The sequence below is a fragment of the Pseudorasbora parva genome, chromosome 7 (genome assembly GCF_024679245.1).
Source record: "Pseudorasbora parva isolate DD20220531a chromosome 7, ASM2467924v1, whole genome shotgun sequence".
NCBI lineage: Eukaryota > Metazoa > Chordata > Actinopteri > Cypriniformes > Gobionidae > Pseudorasbora > Pseudorasbora parva.
The window spans coordinates 11,574,780-11,594,970 of record NC_090178.1 but is presented as its reverse complement, the minus strand read 5'-3'; the positions used below and the strand labels follow the sequence as shown (position 1 = coordinate 11,594,970).

Sequence of the window (20,191 nt, the reverse complement as noted above, 5' to 3'; positions counted from 1 at the left end):
GTATTCAAGTAATTATTTAAAATAATTCCATAACTTTCAATAACAATGTTCTGAGCTTTAAATTACCAATGAGTTCACATTTTATATATTCACATTTACATACCTTTTCAAGTCATTTTCTTTAAAATGTAAAGAAAATGCTTTATAAATAAAATGTATTATTATTATTATTATTTGTGATTTAAGTTTTTTTCTGCTCATAATTTGTACCCTCAATATTTCTCCTTAACATTTGAAGGAGTCCATATATAAAAATAAGAAATATGATGTCAGCTTACATGTGGATTTTTGTTGTTGTTTTAGCATTAAGCATTTTACAGCATATTTAATTGTTATAAATTAAATTGTTTAATTTTACATCAATTTAAAGTGCCAGTATTATGGGTTTTCTAATATTACCTTTCATGAAGTGTAATATAGCTATTTGTGAATGTAAACTCTCTGCAAAGTTGTAAAGTCGAAACTAAGTGCATGTTAAATAAAGTAGAATTGACTCTAAGCTGCCTAAACGAGTCAGGAATTCCAAGCTATCACTAGCTAACACATTTGCATATTGTCTGCCCGCCAACTACTTGACCTGCCCTTCAAAGCAAAACACTTGAAAAGCTTTGGAAAGATGGGTCAGTACCCATTTTATTTGGGTGTTCAAAATACATTGTTTACACGTTTCCAGCTAAGTGGATAACCCACGTTATTACAGTTTTACTGAAATATTTCTGCCCATCAGCTGTGGGCCACTATTACCTAAAACTGTGTCTTTTAATGCAGATTGTAGAAATAGAAATGTAGTTATAGCAAAGGAGTTTAGCTTCCGACACTCATTGTAAGTGGTAGACCAATCGTAAAAGAATGGGCTGTCTGGCCAATCAGAGCAGAGTAAGACATTTAAGGAGGAATTTAGTTGTTTGACAATCATTGAAAGATGTGGTAATATCCCATGTATATTTTAAGAACATTAAAGTGTTTTTTGACCTCTGATGCATGTAAACCTGTTGAGACCACCAAAATGAAATTAGGAACCCTTTAATAGAATAATAGGGCACCAACTCATTTTAATAATCCTATTTTCTTTTCAGAAATTACAACATTTCAGCTGCATGCTAAAGACCCGAACATCTTAACCCGAACAGGAACACACCTGATCCAGAAGTGAGACAGAAGACTGTAAAATCTGCTGCCATTTGTTCATCTGGGCCTGGTGGAACTGCCTCTGGAGCTGCAGTACCTGCGCCCACTCTCCCGCTGACTGGGGCAGAGGGCTGCGGGGAGAGGGAGAGGGAGAGGGAGAGGGAGAGGGAGAGGGAGAGGGAGAGGGAGAGGGAGAGGGAGAGGGAGAGGGAGAGGGAGAGGGAGAGGGAGAGGGAGAGGGAGAGGGAGAGGGAGAGAGAGAGTTGATTATTTCATAATATTGATTATTTCATAATCATCATGTTAAGCAGCAGCATGTGTGTATACCCACTCACTTAATTTGAATTTACCTGTCAGTTAAAGAGTACGAGTGCCAGGTCTCGAGCGTATGTGCGGCCCGCTCCAGTGCCCAGAGTTTGTAGAACAACATCATGTTCAGAGCCACCAAAACCACCAGACTGGAGGAGGAAGACAGAAGTGATATAAATATGGTCGTCTGTATTCGTTTTTGGGTCATGAAAAATATTTGTTTTCCTTGAAGCACAAAGACAAAGGCTCTACCTGACACAGATCCTATACGCAGGAAGAAGAGAGGAAAGCAAGACGAGAAAGGGAAGAACAGCAAGGAGAGATATTAGTACGCAAAAAAAGGGAGGAACAGAAAAAGAGAGGCAGACACGCCTCAGGTGATATCGGTGTTATTATAAACTGGGTGTCATAATACTATACACAGAAAGGTGTTAAAAGGAATAGTTTACTTAAATATTATCATATAATCACCCTTATGTGGCATTGATTGTTGTCTTTAGTGGAATGCCAAATGAGATATTTAGCAGTATGTCCAGGCTGCTCTTTTTATATAATGACAGTGGTAAGGGAATAGAGCTGTTAAGCTCTAAAAAAATGACTAAAAAGTACCACTGAAGTTGTCTATATGACTTGTGTGCTATGTTTAATGTTTTCCAAAGCCATATAATAGCTTTCTGTGAAAAATCTACTAATTTAAGTTAATATTTACTGTATAATGAACTTTAAAGCCCCAGTCCCCATCCACTTTCATTGTATGGAGAAATGCAGCTAAAATTTCAAATGACACGAGGATGAGTAAAATATAGCAGATCTTTCATTTTGGGGTGATAAAAGGACAGGTTTTACATGGATAATAAAAATATACATATATATCATAATGTGTTGTCCACCATGAGTGTTAATATGGTACATTCAAATCTTCAGAAATCAGAGCCGAGTTTAAAGTGCTCATGAACAGAAAAGACGCTGCCCCAGTAGTGATGACAGCCTGACAGTGTCAATGAGCTCAGATTCAATGCTGTTCATCTAAAGGGGAGTTTAAATCAGCGGCTCACATTAACGCTGACATTAGTGAACACAGAGTGATATTTACAGAATACCAAAGGTGAAAACACTCACATGAAGCTCACAATGAGCAGGATGGTGGAGATGCTATTGTTGTTGCCACGCCACCTCTCTCCCAATTTCACATACTGTGCAGCTGGAGAACATTTTGAATATTATTATTCATTATTATTATATTAACGTTTTATATCATTAAATTACAATTACACAATTATTGAACAAATCACCTTTGCTAGAAATAATAATAGTAAAATAAATATATTAATATCCTAATTGTCTTCATTTAAGATTATATAATATATATAATATATATATATATATATATATATATATATATATATATATATATATATATATATATATATATATATATATATATATATATATATATATTTTAAACAAAGATTGTATTGTGCTGTAAAGAATAACTCAAGCCACAGGACTGTGATCAGCTTAAAAAAAAATATTATTAATTGTAAATATCATTTATATTTTATTTAATTATATAATCAGAGCGGTTATTTTAGCGGAAAAATATTTATTTATAATATTAAGATTTTTTCCGGATTCACGAAATTCATGTGGATCATACTTGAAAAATCATATCTTTTTTTATTTTAGTAAAAGCATAAACCGAGATATTATTCTTATTCCACTCTATAATAATTGTTTTTTTTATTTATAATTACATAATTATTAAACAAATCAATAAAGGCATATTAGTATTTCTAGTAATATTAATAGTGATGTACTGTAGTTAATAATAATAATAATAATAATAAACAGTATAAAAGAGCAACAGTAAAGTGAATGATTATGACTATATACATTAAAAAAATATTAAAACTTGAATTATTATTTATTTTATTACATTTTACAATTATATAATCATTTAAAAAAACAATAAAGCTAGTATTGTACTGTAAAAAATATATTTAATTACTAATAATAATAATTTATTATTTATTATCTGCATAATAATAATTTATACAGAACAACATCTTAATTTCTTTCTTACGTTCAAATACTAAACCTGAGATGTATTATTTTGATGGAAAAACATATATTTATATTATTAGGATTATATATTTTTTTCAGGCATACTTCTGAGGTTGGAAACTATGGAAATCTGTATAAATACAGAAAAATCACAATAAATCTTGTAAAAGCAATTCCATATTCAACCAGGAGATGTCAATGTGTTTCACATGGACTCACAGACCAGACTTAACAAAATCCAATTCTCATGCGCCCGTGTTGACTGACTTACCAGCTTCTCTCCTTTCGCGCTCATCTCCCATTCCTCGGTCGCCCCGCTCCCCGCCTCCACCTCCCTCCCTTTCTCTGTCCCGGTCTCCTGCTCGTCTCGGACAGTTGCGCTTGCGTCTGCGCAGGCCGGGGGGCGTCTTGGCGGAGTCCGCGGAAGGCAATTCCCCAGAGCTCACTACGGAAACCTCCGACTGTAACAGCGTCTCCAACTTACACACCTCCATCTCTGATGAGGAAAGCAGAAATCAGTTTTTAGCACTAATGCCGCCATAAAGGTTTACAATGAGATGAGAACCTGCTTACCCATGTGTCTGTAATACTCTTCAATGCCGCTCCAAGTGTTCTTCTCTATCAGAGCTTTCACAAGACTCCACGGTTGCTTCCTGTAGCAGATATTAGACGAGACCCTGCAGACACACACACAATGGGTCTCTTAGCAGTGTTTGCTTTTGAAGCATAACAATAGGTGCATACAATGGCCAGGAAGTTCTACCTGAGGCGGCTCTTGTGCTTGTTGACAGAGGTGAGGCAGTATCTGTGTACAGTGTAAAAGTAGTCCTGGTAGGGGATGCCTGAGGTTATGACCTCCGAGTCCACCACGTAACACTCCCCCCGGGTGCTGCTCTTGTGGAGAGTCTGCGCAACATAACAAAATACCACCTGCTTTAACCTATTATTAAAGGACATGTTTGGGTTCTGTTTTCCCTCAATGTGTAAAAACAAAAAATGAGTTTACATTAATGCACTTACAAAGGAAGTCTTTAGCATTTAGAAATATTAAAAAGCAGAAATAGGAAGCATGTTTTTTTCTTGTTATTGTAAAAGTGGATAAATCTTTTAAATGGGGGTTTACTGCTCTAAGTGGATGAACTTCTAGTTATAAGTGAACCATATAAATAAGGCTTAACATTATCTATATTAACTAGGGCTAAACATATTCTGGCTAATTCAAGCTTTATAATGGCAGTAAATGACAGCCCAAAATTTAAAGCCCAAAAAAGTGCATCCATCCATTATAAAAGTAATCCATACAGCTCAGGGGGTTTAATAAAGGCCTTCTAAAGCAAATCAATGGGTCTGTGTAAGAAAATATACATATTTAACACATTATAAAGTAAAATATCTAGCTCTAGCCAGACTGCCTTCCGTATTTAACTTAAGTATAACTGGTGTGATGTTGTGGGAGTCGGACGTAGCACAAGCGTTTTGAACTGCGTGAGGCATTACACTTTCTGCATCAGTTGAATAAGGAAGGCGGTCTAAATATTTAACTTTATAACATGTTAAATAGTTAAATATAGAAAGTGTTCTTGCACAAACCCATTGAAAGCTTGTAAGAGCCGGGACATTTTTAATATAACTTCTTTATAACCTCTTTATAACTTTAATATTCATCTTCATTCATTACAATAGTAATATTGTTATTATTTATATTATTATTACAATCATTATTTTATAGTAATTGTGATATAATTATAATACAATTTTAAAATATTTTTTTTGGATAACTGTGCACAACCACCAAAAAACCCACAGCAAACCTGGATTTAAAAAATAAAAAAAGCATTTTATAAATCAATTTTTTCCAGAAACATCACGATTACATTTTTTTCATTGTACCTGCATCTCTATATAACAAAAAAAAAAAAAAAATGCTGTCAATATTGAGCTTAACTTTCATTTAACCTGCAAAATTGCATTGATTATAGTATAGGATATAAAATAATAATAATAAATAACATCAAAGTTCAGAATTAAAATTTGACTAATTGTATGCATTTTTGTGGCTATTTTCTTTCAAATGTAAAGCTATTATTATTATTACACTTAAAGGACGTGTTCACCTAAAAATGAAAATTCTGTCATCATTTACTCACCCTCATATAGTTTCAAACCTGCATGAAATTCTACAGTGAAACACAAAAGAAATGTTTTTGTCCGTACAATGGGGTCCAAAACAACATCGGACCCTGCTGACTTTCATTGTACAGGCAAAAAGTTGTCTAAATAGCTTCTTTTTTCTTTGGGTGATTAAATGCTAACAGGCATTTTGGGTGAACTGTCCCTTTAAAAAAAATAAGACAGACTGATGAACAGCCGAGATGAAAAACAAAGAAAAAGAGCTGTGTGCACCCACCTGTGTTTCCACCACAGGAGCGGTTTTTGGGCCCAGTGGGTTGTTGATGGCGATGGTGTAACTCAGAACTCTACTGCTGTTCCCATTGCTGCTGTCCTGCTGCCACTCGTGCACAGAGAGATCTGAACCAATCGCATGAAAGAGAGAGAGAGAGAGAGAGAGCAGAAGCAGAAAAAGAACAGTTAGAGAAGAGGGAGAAAAGAGGGTGTGTGATTACAGTCAGAACACTTGCAGGGGCACAGAGAAGGGGGCAATTATCCATGCTGACAACATAGACAAAGAACTCAGCATAAGAAAAAAACTATTCTCACACTATGGCTATCATCTTTTCATCTATCATAAAGATTTTTTGACATTATTTGCTGTACAAAGTAAATAAAATGAATAAGAGAGAAAAAAGAATGCGACCATGGTACTTTGTCTTTATGCTATAGAACCCAGTGAAACCAAATAGTTGAGTTCTCATTATCCGCTCCAAAGGCCTCCTATAGGACAAACAGCATGAAAAGAGAGAAAGGGAAGGGGGGAAAGAGGACATGTGGGATCTGAAAACTGCAGGAAAAGGCAGTAACAACACAGCAGAAATCAGCCATGCATAGAATAGTTAGCAACAGTGAAAGATAAAATGCAAGCAGGAACTCCTGCCCACTAGGGGCTGTATTTCAATAAGCAAAGTATGCTAAAGGTCAAGAGAGTGCGAGGGTTCTGGAAGAAGAAGAAAAAACTGGCATCCACAATCTTCACAGGGCAACCAACAGAGTGGTGCAGGTTTGACACCCTTTGTAAGCCAAAACGCACAAGCGAGTTAGCATTTCAGCACTTCCATTTCCCTCGTCCCAAAGCCAATAGTTTTTTTTGAATGGGGTTTTAATCAAAGGACTGAAATAAGGTCTGTGGTTAATACAAGCTCAAGAGACTTTCACGTTTTATTCTATGACATAAAATACACCAGTATTACTATGATTTTTTTTTAAGCGGTTACATGCGCTGAAAAGGTAAACCGGTTTTACAGCCTTAACATGCTCATAATTGTGCTCTTATAACCTATTCTAACTCAAACATTCTGGGAAAATGTTTTGAGATAAAAACTGAAAGGGTTGTTGGAAGTTTAGTGATGGTGACATTGTATCGCCTACCTTTAGCTTTTTACTTCTGGCAACTGCATTTAGGGTTCAAAATTAATACAAGTTGTGTTCATCTGTGATAATTATTTTGAGGAACAAAACGCTTAAGTTTCATACATTTTGATCACAGAGCTTGCTTTTTGCAATAAACCAAAAGCTTATGGGAAAATCATATTGTGAGGGAACCAGTGCGATTCTAACCTCTATATAGAGTGGTGCAAGTGTGATATCAATTAGGACCCGGAAGACTAATTCACCGCTGGGTCCTTCGCCATTTTCCTATAGGGCTTTATAGTGGGGGTTTTCGATTCATGTGTAAAATAAAGCCTGTAGTAAACATAACTTGTCTATACTTTGACATTTTCTTCTACAATGCAAAATACACACACCCATAGCAAAAAACTTTTTTAATAAATTTGTATAAGTAACTAGATAATACAGCTTGGGGTGTGAGAGTTTGTGGTGTATATTGTAAAACAAAACGTCAAAATATCATCAAGTTATGCTTACCAAAGGCTTTATTTTACACATCAAATTACGAAGAAGAAAAAACATTATGAAATCTTATAGGAAAATCTTAAAGAAACCAGCAGCATTGAATTAGACTTTCAGGATCTGACGTCATACCTGCACCTCTCTATTACATATTTAAATCTAATTAATTACATGATATGCTTTACATTTTTTACACTTTTAAAGACATTTGAAGACAAGGTTGTTTAACAATAACATATGCTTATGTATAATCCACATTTATTGACTGTGAATTTTACTTTTTATTTTCTTAAAGCTGCAATCCATAACTTTTTGCGCTCTAGTGGTTAATAAACAGAACTGCGTGGGTCTTGTGGAAGAACATTACAGCCGGACTGCCGGAGCTACTTCTCTCTGTTTATGTCTATGGCGATTCACACAGGGACTGTCTGGTCTGAAATAATCCCAAAATAAAGACTTTTTATAAGTGCACCATAATTATTCAGGGTAAGACAAAAACAAAAATGTTAAATTTGGAAAATGGATTCATGCTGTACAGTCTCATTATATAATTTTTGTACATCTTGAACACAAAAAAAGTTAAGGACAGCAGCTTTAAAGGCAGGGTAGCGGTAATAAACTATGAACACAGCATGGTAACAAAACAGACATTTACAGTTCCACCCACCACAAGTGTAGTGTGCAAACTCAAAACATCTCAGTAACACGTCAGTTTAAATAGACGTGTGTGTGGTTTGGGTTTCAGAGATGTTAAGATAACTATAAAAGAGTTCACATGTTCCCTTGAACATACTTAGCTATTAGATCTATTTAATTACTAATGTTTTTTTAATACAAATTGAAGCATTTAAACAGATATAAAAGCCTATATCAGTTTAAATACTTCAATTCGTTTTTATATTATATTATAGGCTGTTTTAATTATATTATACTGTAAGGCTAATTAAAATTTTATCTCACAAGGGGATTGTTTAGGGATCCTTGCCATTAAAATGTGTTTTTTTAAACCCTGATATAGAAAATATTTTAAATTCATAAGCAATAAACAAAAATGTAAGTTTGATGGTTTATATAATTATAATAATAATAATATAATATAATATACATATATATATATACACACACACAGACACACACACACATCTTCAAGTTACATCAAGGGTTAAATAAAATAGAAATGGTACATTGAAGTTAAAAGTGAAAACTGCATGATGAAACCACTTTGTGTGTGTGTGTGTGTGTGTGTGTGTGTGTGTGTGTGTGTGTGTGTGTGTGTGTGTGTGTGTGTGTGTGTGTGTGTGTGTGTGTGTGTGTGTATGTGTGTGCGTGTGTGTATGCTGTCAGGTCTGGTATAAAGAATGTTTTTGCTCAGGTGACCAATATGCCCCCCCCAATAGAGAGAAGTTTTGCTCAGCGAGAAAAGAAATTACAGGGAACAATGCAGGGTAGATGATTTGTTCCAGATTTTTTTTTGTTATGCTGGTTGAATTATCCATAGATGAGTAATTATGCCTGAACAGGAAAGGAAAAAATGGCATTTGGGGGGTAAAATGTGTTATTTTGACAAGGTTGCCTGCTAAAATTTGGATTCCTGGGTCTATATATAAAATCACATAATTGAGCTCGCTTCAACCCGCGGACATGGAAAACAACCGCAAGAAAACCACAGACTTGGCAACACAGTGGAGTTGAGTTCAGTTGACATTTGACACCCAATATTATGTGTCGCTCTGTTGCTCTGATTGGTTGTAGCTCTATCCAATTGATATCTTTCCTGCTTTGGTTGAAACCCCCCATAATTACAGCCCAATGGAGCAGTATCAGACTCAAATTCTGACTAGAATTGAGTATAATGACGTCAGGCTAGCAATCACCAAGTTATGTGGTCTAAATGTATTTATATACATCATCTGTGAAAGTCATAGAACCATACAATTTCCCCCCAATCATGGTATTCAGTCCTAACGCACTGATTGGGCAGTAGCCGCCTTTTACAGTTCCTCCTGAACCAAAACAAAGTTTTTGCAAGCTTATGCTGCGTTCACGTCATAACTACTCTATTTTGGAAGAGATTGAAACCTGTGATGTTATACTCGGATCAGTTTGTGAATATATGCATTCCGATGGCAACACTATCAACACCAAAATGAGTCTGCAGCAGTCAGGTGGTACATGTCAGTTCTCTTTTAGTTGTTTATGTACATTAATATTGTAACGTTATGTGCTTTGAGACATATTACAGGTTTAATGCCTTCTCGTGACGCTTGTTTGCTTCATGCGGTGCGCGTTCATATGTTTTAAAGGAGGCATGGCTTTGGAGATGCTCTAAAGAGGGTGGGATATTATGCTTTCAAAGCTAGCTTGCTATTGTTAGCGTCTCGAAAATTACCTACTCTACCTTTAATTGCTGAATGTCTGAAGAGAGACCTACCAATCAGAGCAATAACAATAGTAACATGAACCTCTGTAAATAGAAAGTAGCTAATCCAGCTAGCTACCCTTTTAATGTTACAATAATATGGCATGTAAAAGCATTACATTTAGAAGAGATGATCAGAAAACACATTAAAAAGACTATATAATTCACAATATTTTTATATAATATCATTCATATTTACATTTTATATATTTATTTAAGATACTTTATAATTTAGATGAATAGTTGATTTTATGCCCTGTCTTTTTCATTCCATTTTTATTTATTTAATTAAATATTGCACTGTAGTTATTCAATTCGGAAAATGAAAGTATGTAGTGGTAGCAGTAAGAATGGAAAACTCAGCTTCAAAAATTCTAAACTGACCAGTGAAGTGACGTTGTGAGAAGAGATGCTGTATGAAGTGAGTGTCCGAGAACAGAAGGTCGTAAAGCTTGTCCACGCTTAAGCGAACAACCGTGTTGATATGCAGTCGACCGTTGAGGTCCGGACAGAAAGACTCCACCTCACCTATGGAGAGTAAAAGTGTTCAAGTGAACCAGTCTCACTTTTTAATCAAGGACATAGCTACTTAACACATATTTATCTACTCTGTAAAGAGAATGGTATCAAATCTTTAAAGGGGTCACATAATGGTACATGCACTTTTACAAGCTGATTGTATGGAAACAACCATCCTATAATGATAAAAATCCATTGAGTGTTTTTTTTTATCTCCTTATATGTTTTCCCGTCTCAAACAGAGTCGTTCGACCGTGTGACGCCACGCGGTCGGACGCCCCTCCCACGACTGTTGATTGACAGCAGTGTTTCATCTCAGACCCGCCCTGAGCGAGCTCAAGCTGTCGTCGTCAGCACAGTCCGCCATTTTATAAGTAGAGACGCTGGAGCAGAATGCTGTCTAAGCGACTGCGGGCTTCTGTTCTTGGGTGAAATAATGAACATAGCAGTCATTCTGATGTTCCTAAATCTGAACCGCTAAAGACACAATGGCTGAGTTTTGTTTTCGTCGATGCTTTTATGTCTGCACAAACCGTGAAGCATTTCTCACCAGACTGCTTTATAACCGAGGATCAGTATAAAGCAGGTTTTGCTAAGAAACTGCTCCTGAATAAAGATCTGTACCAACTATTCGTGTTCCTGCTGCATCTCCAGAAGAAGTGAGTGTAGTTTGAAACGCTTGCATGCTTCACAATGAATGCAGCTAAAGTTTACAGGTTAAGATACATTACGGCATTCTCTCTATGTATGGCGTTCTCAATATAATTCATAATCCCACGTTTATAATGAACAACGCGTTATGTTTATTGTGTTATTACAAACTGTGTACGCTGGTTTTAAATTTAACGTGGGGGTGGTAACACTAAACTTAATTATGTAGATGGTTTATAACAGTGTCTGTTACTGTCAAATTTTTTGCCTCTACTGTTGTCAAGGGCAACAACTCCATGTGCCAGCCCACAGAACAGAGGGGCGGGCTCATTTATCATTTAAAGTCGTATACACTGAAATGGCTTGGTGAAAAAAGACCAGGTAAAATTTGTGTTTTCTTACAATACTAATTAGAATTTTTAATTAAAGTATATTACAAAGTTTTAATTTAGACACTAAAGAATCATATTAACTAAAAATGGCATTAGATGACCCCTTTAAAATATTTTGTTTTTCTGAGAATTTAAGGTCACAGTTTGTTCTGAGAAAAAAGGAAAACAAGCACTTACTCTCTTCCTGAGTGTCAGAGGAATTGCTGGGGTCAGTTGGGAGCTCCTCATCATTGGTCATATCCAATGAGGAGAGGTTTCCCAAGCTGTGTGGGACAGTGGGAGGCGACTGAAGTGACTGATTGGCTGATTCTGACTGGCTGTCCCCACCTTCTTCCAGGATCTACAAAAGGAACAGAAAGGAAGAGAATAACAAACACTCAACACAAGTGTTGTTAAAGCTAAAACCAGAACAAACTTACCAAAATTTGGTCACAATTACTTTTTACCAGTAAATGTCTATGACTTTTCATCAATTCAAAGCATCAATTAATCACGTTTACATGCACACCAATACGCTGATAACTACCAAAAATCTATTTATTGACATAACCCGATTAACCGGTTTACATGCAAATCCACAACCTGGCAACGCAAATAACCTGCATTTACAAGACTTTATTAAAAAACTGGTTGTTTCCTGGTGATGACGCAAGCACCCATATATTTCACTCAGACTATTCTATATTCTTAATATGCAAGATGTTATGTTAAATAAGGCATTAAAATTATTTAAAAGGGTCAGTGGGAGTCATTATCCTCTCATATTTGAAATTTCTACAACTGCATCACTTGTCCTTTGGCTACAATAGATGAAAATACATGTTTTATATTTCTTGGGTCAAGAAAAGTCCATTTATTTCTCCTCCCAACGTCTACACACAAGTAGTATATTTCTAAAATATTTTATAGCAGAAAACCTAATGCGTCACAGTACATCAATGAATTTTTGCAACTTTTGTGTATAAATCTTCCATTTGTAATGCTTTTTTTGGCTGGTAGTAGCTTGACACTTACGGTTGAGGACAGGGCAGCTCCAGTGTTTGTGCTGGGGGTTAGTGAGCTCTGGGAGCTGGGTGGACTGGGCTCAGGCTCGACGATGGCCCGAATAGACGGTACCTCCACAGGCTGGCAGGAAGAAGAAGAGGAGGATGGGGGTGAAGATCCTGACGCACAGGGAAGAATTGAGGCAGACGATGGTGGAGAGGAACCCACCGGAACCACTGGAACCACCGGCACTGATCCCAGATCCAGCAGGTCAGTGACGGAGATCTGCTCCTCACCTGGCCTACAGCACAGAGACAGTCAGACATAAGGGTCAGGCTTGTTAAAGAGGACATTTTTTGGTACTGCTCAGTGTACAGAACACCCTGGTTATTTATTGAAGCCAAGCTGTTATTTATTGAAGCCAAATATGTCTACACATCAACAATTCGATATTATTCGATCAACTAGGCCAAACTTGAGACTTGACTGAGAGAGACAATCATAAGAGAGACATATAAGACTGAAAGGTACAGTTGCAAAAACATGTAAAACTAAATTTAAAGGGAAAATTTTTGATAAATGTATATAATTTTTTAACTAAAAACTTCAAATAAAATATAGATACTGGTAAACTGTGACCTTCTGACTTTTATCTTCCTTGTGTTCTAAGATATATTTGATAAGTAAACACTTTATAAAATGAAATAAAAACAGGTACACTGTCTGTGATCAGTCTGTCCTTGTGATTGTAAAAATTTATATATATATAAAAATATATATATAAATATTTTCCTGAACTAAATCTTAAGACAAGGGGATTCATTGCAACTTTTACACATTTCACACTTGTGGATCATAACCGGGTTGTAAGCGCTGCTTCAAAACGCCAAAAGAAGAAACAGGAGCAAGAGACAAAAAATAGAGAGTAGGCAATGATGATGAACAGCCTGTTTCAGTTTAAATGCAGTTTTCAATAAATTGGCTACTCTCCATTTTTTGTCTCTTGCTCCTGTTTCTTCTTTTGGCGTTTTGAAGCAGCGCTTACAACCCGGTTATGATCCACAAGTGCGAAATGTGTAAAAAAAAAAAAAAAAAAATATATATATATATATATATATATATATATATATATATATATATATATATATATATATATATATATATATATATATATATATATATAATTCAAGACAAGTAATGTATATAATATGGCCTATTTGCACTAAACAAAAAAATTAAATAGAAAAACTGAGTGTATGTATACATATGTGAGACTGATGACAGAGACAGCCAGACAGACAGACAGATAGATATTGTATAAAAATGTGGCCTTTTTTAACGAAAACCTCAAACTAAAATAACGATACAGATACACTGTGACCTTCTGTCTGTCCTTGTGTTTATGAGGTAAATTTTATAAACAGATTACTCACAGCAGGCCGTTCATATGTTCAGCAGTAGGGGAGACATAGTCATCATCTTCACTAGTGAGCCCCAGCTCAGTGCCGTAACACTGGTGAACGATGTGCCATAACTCCTTAGGAGACAGAGTCTGTGGAAGAGAAATATAATATCAGTACCCAAGGTAGAAACTCAGTATAGACACATTCTGAATAAAAATTGCTACAAAACCATTTCTGTGAGACTGTGTTTATGACCAATTAAAATGATGTGAAATAATACATTTTCAACTTATTTATATTTTAACAACATTATTTTAATTGCAGATATTATTTAAATACTTCATTCATAATAAAGTATATTTATAATCAACATTTCCACTCCACCTGGCATTTTAGCCAAGTGAAATCCCTTCTGGTACTGATTTGCTTATGTAAAATGCATGCAATTTGTAATGCCTAAAAATGCTGCCTAGGTAGGCAGCTTACTAGAGTTTGTAACAGATTTTATTTAAAAAAATAATAAAGTACTTTTAGACGCTTAAGTTATTTTTACATCTATGCACGTGTCAGATTTTACACTGTATTTTTAACTAAAACTTACAGCAGAGGAAACATTTCAGAAAATGTAGCATTGCTTAAATGTTAGTTGCAACAGTATAAGCTTAATAGCGTTTGTATTATTGTTCAGATCTAACAGACAAGCTTGCTATGCATCTGCAGTCACCACCTGCATCTTGCCATGTGCTAATTATTATGGCAGATGTCCAACTGGTTTTGGTCGCCGGCCATATGAAATAGTCCACGCTCAGACAAATACAGTTCTCCTCCGCATATTCTGACAAGAGATTTCAGATGGTGATGTCTTTTACACAAATAAAATGTGCACTTATGAAATTCTAACCTTATCCATCAGTGCATTCTGCCATAGTCTGAAGATCATCATGAAGCTGCGATCCCTTGCCCCAAATGATGTGAAGAAGTGCTGACAAATGCAAGATCAGATTTTAATTGAAAGGTAGAGTATTTATTTGCTTAGGAGTTTCAAAAAGTAGCTAACAAAATAAATCTTTTAACAGCAAGTTAAGCATCTGCAGCACGATACCTTTTCGTGTTCAGTGCTAATCTGGATGGCGTTAGGAATGAGCTTTGCAGTCTTCTCCTTGGTCAGACTGGTCACATCTTTTAGCAGTATGGTAATCTGTTGATAAAAAGGAGGAGAAAGAATATTAAAGATTTACAAAAAAATGCACGGTTCATGTCAAATCGTCAACAGTAAACTCTAGAAAATTTGGTAATCTATGGATGTAGAACAGGCCCCAGGTCTGATTACTTACAGATTTATTTTATGTAAGAGAGTAGTCTTTATTTCTAATTCCATTAAAACATGTTCACATAAAATATGACTAACCGCATTGCATATAGGTTTTCAAGTTCACTTCATTTGAAGTTATACAAATATTAACAATAACAAATATTATTTTGATCCAGATAAATGTGCATCTTTTTTTGCACTTAATTTGTCTGATTTGTCTCTATGAAGTACTTGAAGTTATTTCCTCTAGGAAATTATTTATTGATTATTTTCATTGAGCAGCCAATGTTCCCTCTAATTTATTTTCTCTCTGAAAAAAACGTTTCTCTACTGGGCAGACATTGTGGTCACCTGAGCAAAAACATTCTTTATACCAGACCTGACAGCATACGTAAACACACTAGAAAAGTGGTTTCATCATGCAGTTGTAACTTTTCTATTTTATGTAACCATTGATGTTACTTAGTGATACATTACATTTTGCTAATGTTAATTCAGAAGTAAAATTTAGCACTTTTTTAATTTGGCAGATTAAAAAAAAAAAAAAGACAATTCTTTTAACTGTACAAATCTTATTTACCAAGAAAAACTATCAAAAATGTCCAATATTTTCTATCTCAGGGTTTTTTTATTACTTTTTAATGGCAATGATCCCTAAACAATCCCCTTGTGAGATCAATTCTTTATTAGGCTTACCATGTGATATGATTATAAAGCCTTTAATATAATATAAAATCGAATTGAAGTATTTAAACCGATATAGGCTATTATATCTGTTTAAATGCTTCAATTTGTAAAACAAACCAAAAAAAACATTAGTAATTAAATAGATCTAATAGCTAAGTATGTTCAAGGGAACATGTGAACTCTTTTATAGTTATCTTAAAATCTCTGAAACCCAAACCACACACACGTCAATTTAAACTGACGTGTTACTGAGGTGTTTTTAGATTGAATGCTAAACTTGTGGTGGGTGGAACTGTAAATGTCTGTTTTGTTACCATGCTGTCTGTGCCCACCATCTGTTATTTTAACCACTTAAATCAAGCCACTCTTCTTTAAAACAACGTTTTATTTCACGTCTTTGCGTTTCACATTGCCTCTCACATTGAGCTATATGGACCGCAAACATGAGTCGCTGCCGCTCCCAGGTGACATAATTCTCTCTAAGAAACCTGTAAACCACATTCACTGGTTCTAAGACTAAAGCGATACTAACTCTATAGCGGTTGAACTGCACTGCAAATATTTCTCATTTAAAGTACAATCAAATGGATTTCACCCCTCATTTCTCATCTGCCCAACATTTTATTCTTAAAGTGTACGCGCACGTGCACAGCTTACAGGGAACATTGGTTGCAGCACTAGCTAATGTTTTAATGTGAGGGTTACCGTGGTCTCCCATCGGAAGATATTACTATAGAAGCAGAGCCAGTTCTCAGACAGGTAGAGACGGCCTTGGAGCAGTATGTCCCTCTGCAGTGCGCATGAGTAGTCTAGACATAAAATAAAATGAACACAACCAGAGGCCATGTGAGGACTATGCTGCACTTCAATAATACCAATTATTACATTATGCTGGCTTTACACATGAAGAAGTGAAACTCACCCACTATGAGACGCTCTGTATCAGGCAGCTTTTTAAAGAGTTTACGGAAGTCTTCATTCCTCTGTTTGTACGTGGGACTGAGCACCTACACATCAGAGAGAGAGAGATGTGAGTAGAGGGAACCAGCACTGTCAGCTAAAGTGCAAAACACTGAGGCATGAACTTCCGAAGACCCCAGGATACTTACATTATACCAGCTCTGCATTTTCTGAAACAAAGAGGAACAGATGAATAAGAGTCCGGATTTCCATTCTTTTTCTCAACAAAACAATCAAAATGTACTTACTTTATAAATGTTTTGGTTAGGGCTGGGATAAACGATTATTTTTTAAACGATTAATCTAGCGATTATTTTTTCGATGCATCGATTAATCTAACGATTAATTTTCCCTGTCTGATTCGGTTACAATTCAATTAGATTATCGGTTATCTCCCCATTAATTGCCAAATAGCAATTTATACATGTTGATTTAATTATCTGAATGAAAAAAAACTAATTCCTTAACATTACAATATATGTTTATTGCTTTTAAAATTCCAAAGTAAAAGACTATACAAGAACAATGCATTCAATAAAATCATAAAGTGCACACACACACACACACCAACAACAACGAAACACAATATACGATTTTTTCTATGTATGCAACTCAGCCTACAGGCTATGCCCATCGATTAAATATCAACAAGTTGGTTAATCAAATCCGGGGACACTGAAGCGTGCCGTGAGTGTCTCGGCTGCGTGGCGTGTCCGTTTTTGTTTCGGCTCCCACGTAAACAGGTTGGAGTTTGCACACTGCCTGTGCCGTCAATATCATACATATATGGTCAATAGGCTACTGCCGACGTTGTCTTTGCTGTATCAATAGGCTATTTATGTTTAACATTAAGAATAGGGCTTCCCTCCGCATCAATAGCAGCAGCAGTGCCGCGTCAGACACGCTTCTAGTGTGCAGAGGCAGAGAAAACGCCACACAGCCCCGTGGATGACACGCAACAGAAACGCCACGCGCAACCGCGGCATGACAGTGAAAACAGTTACATGTAGAGTGCATTACGGGCGCCAATATTCCGTTTAAGACCGGAATAGTCCTGGGATGAAACTGTGCTCACTTAGAGGATGGATACCCTCGGTCACATCAGCGCGATTAGACATTGAACATTTTAAATTTAAAACAGCTTATTATGTAGGTAGCCAATGCTTTCACTTGATGCAAACGTTTGTTTTTGTGATTAAAATACATAAAATATTACCAAAACATCTGTCTTCCTGTGTGCAGAAATATGTTTATGTAGCCGTGACAACAAAACACGTGCATGCGCGCCTGTGTTAAGAGCGCTTGCTCCGTGCGCGCCGCGCGCCAACCCGCAAGCCTTGCACTTCTGAAAGTCTGAGGAGCCACTCGTGTTGCTACCATAGATATACATAATAAATAATATACTTAATTACATAATATACTTTATTATGTATATCTATGGTTGCTACTACTCTCCGGCGCCACCATCTTTATTTTGTGTCTGATGAATCGACGCGTTGTCCCAGCCCTAGTTTTGGTGCTAATTGTGCACATTATTCCAAAAATAAGTAAATCAATTAAAAGAAATTCACAGATGTTTTATTCAGTGAGTGATGTGTATCAGGATATTGATGCAAACGTGAATATGTAATGCAGATTCTTCACATTCAGTCAATATTTTTAGTAGATACTACCGGTCAAAAGTTTGGAAAAATACAACTTTTTTAAGAAGTCTCTTATGCTCACCAAGGCTGCAATTACTTGGTCAATATTCTGAAATTATATTGCAATTTAAAATAACTTTTCTATTTTAATATATTTTAAAATATAATTTGTTGCTGTGATGCAAAGCTGAATTTTCAGCATCATAACTCTGTTATTACCAATTTTATTATTATAGGCACTCAAATATCAATAATGTTTTTTTTTTTATTAACAATGTTGAAAACAGTGGGAACCGTGAGATATTTATTTTAATAATAGAAAGTTTGGTAACACTTTACAATAAGGTTTAATTTGTTAACATTAATTAATGTATTAACTAACAAACTAACTACATTAAGCTATATATTTTACAGCATTTATTGACCTTATTTTAATGCTAGTTAATAAAAATGTTCATGTTAGTTCACAGCACATTAACAAATGTTAACAGATGCAATTTTTGATCTTGATGCATTAGTGAATGACGAGATTAAAATTAACTAAGATTAACAAATGATGTAAAAGCATTGTTCATTATTATTATATTAACTAATGTAGTTAACTAGTGTTGCCAAATTAAACCTTATTTTTAAGTGTTACCAAAATATCAAACAAAGCAGCATTTTTTTTTGTTCCAAAACACTTTTCAATGTTAGTTTATCACAGCTTCCTCCAAATATTGAGCAGCAAAAACTTTTTCCAACATTGATAATAAGAAGTGTTGAGCACCAAATCAGCATATTAGAATGATTTCTGAAACCGCTATTTATTTTAATATAAATAATGCCATTTAATGCATTCTGGCTTATTTTTACTGTTTAAGTGTTGGATTCTCATGCTAAACATGGCCAAAATTAAGGCTTTATTAATTAAAATTAAATTAATAAAGAAAAACAAGCTGGATGTATAACAGAGTATTTCTGTGCAAAAATACTCGTTTTTCAGAGTATGGCCGAATATGACTTCATAAAGCAATGAACTCGTTGTATGGGCACTTTACCCAGATGAGCGTGTGCGTACATCAACCAGAGTGAGAGCAAGAGCAAGTCCATCAACGAGCTTCGTTTGGGTTTCAAAAGTTTTTGTTTTTAGACTACGAAATCAACGTCACTAAAGAAGTGTGTTTCTGGTCGTGAGGGAAAGAGAACTTGTTCAGCTTCCCAAATAACCCAGCTTAAACGAAACAGTGGATGCAGTTTCTTTTTCCGGCGCAGCAACAGAGTTCTGCAAGTGTGTTTGTTTCTTCCCGGTCCTGAGTCGAAACCGCAGGCGATAAGTGAAGAGCATATAATATGAGTAAGAGCATATAATACCAACAACACAATGGTAACTTGAAAGTTATCCAAGGATAATGCCATGATGTATTGTGTGTGTTTGTGTGTGTGTGTGTGTGTGTGTGTGTGTGTGTGTGTGTGTGTGTGTGTGTTCATTACTCTTTAGCTCGCCCACTGCACACCTTCTACCTTTTATAAATATAATAAAACTAAAGAATCTTTGGAGATATGAAGGATACAATACTATTCTAAAGGTACTCAATATTTACATGAGATGGGCAGGAACTGTGCATGTGTTATGTAGCTTCTTCCTCTTCCTTCGGCTGTTCCCTTCAGGGGTCACCACAGCGAATCATCACCTATATCAGGTCCTATCCTCT

At 35.5% G+C, this 20,191-nt stretch overlaps 1 protein-coding gene across 3 annotated transcripts in view; it reads right to left on the bottom strand.

Moving 5' to 3' along the window:
- Positions 1-20,191, bottom strand: part of gramd1a (GRAM domain containing 1A) — a 37,186-nt gene that overhangs the window by 2,488 nt on the left and 14,507 nt on the right. For all 3 annotated transcript variants that reach the window (XM_067448140.1, XM_067448141.1, XM_067448142.1), the window contains 16 exons: positions 17,004-17,024; positions 16,817-16,901; positions 16,600-16,703; positions 14,998-15,093; positions 14,797-14,877; positions 13,926-14,044; positions 12,523-12,793; positions 11,686-11,848; positions 10,331-10,474; positions 5,909-6,030; positions 4,265-4,407; positions 4,075-4,178; positions 3,773-3,997; positions 2,557-2,638; positions 1,479-1,586; positions 1,139-1,259 (listed from right to left, as the gene is read on the bottom strand). In XM_067448140.1, coding sequence (XP_067304241.1) covers positions 1,139-1,259; positions 1,479-1,586; positions 2,557-2,638; positions 3,773-3,997; positions 4,075-4,178; positions 4,265-4,407; positions 5,909-6,030; positions 10,331-10,474; positions 11,686-11,848; positions 12,523-12,793; positions 13,926-14,044; positions 14,797-14,877; positions 14,998-15,093; positions 16,600-16,703; positions 16,817-16,901; positions 17,004-17,024 — 1,989 coding nt within the window. The remainder of the gene's footprint in view (positions 1-1,138; positions 1,260-1,478; positions 1,587-2,556; positions 2,639-3,772; positions 3,998-4,074; positions 4,179-4,264; positions 4,408-5,908; positions 6,031-10,330; positions 10,475-11,685; positions 11,849-12,522; positions 12,794-13,925; positions 14,045-14,796; positions 14,878-14,997; positions 15,094-16,599; positions 16,704-16,816; positions 16,902-17,003; positions 17,025-20,191) is intronic.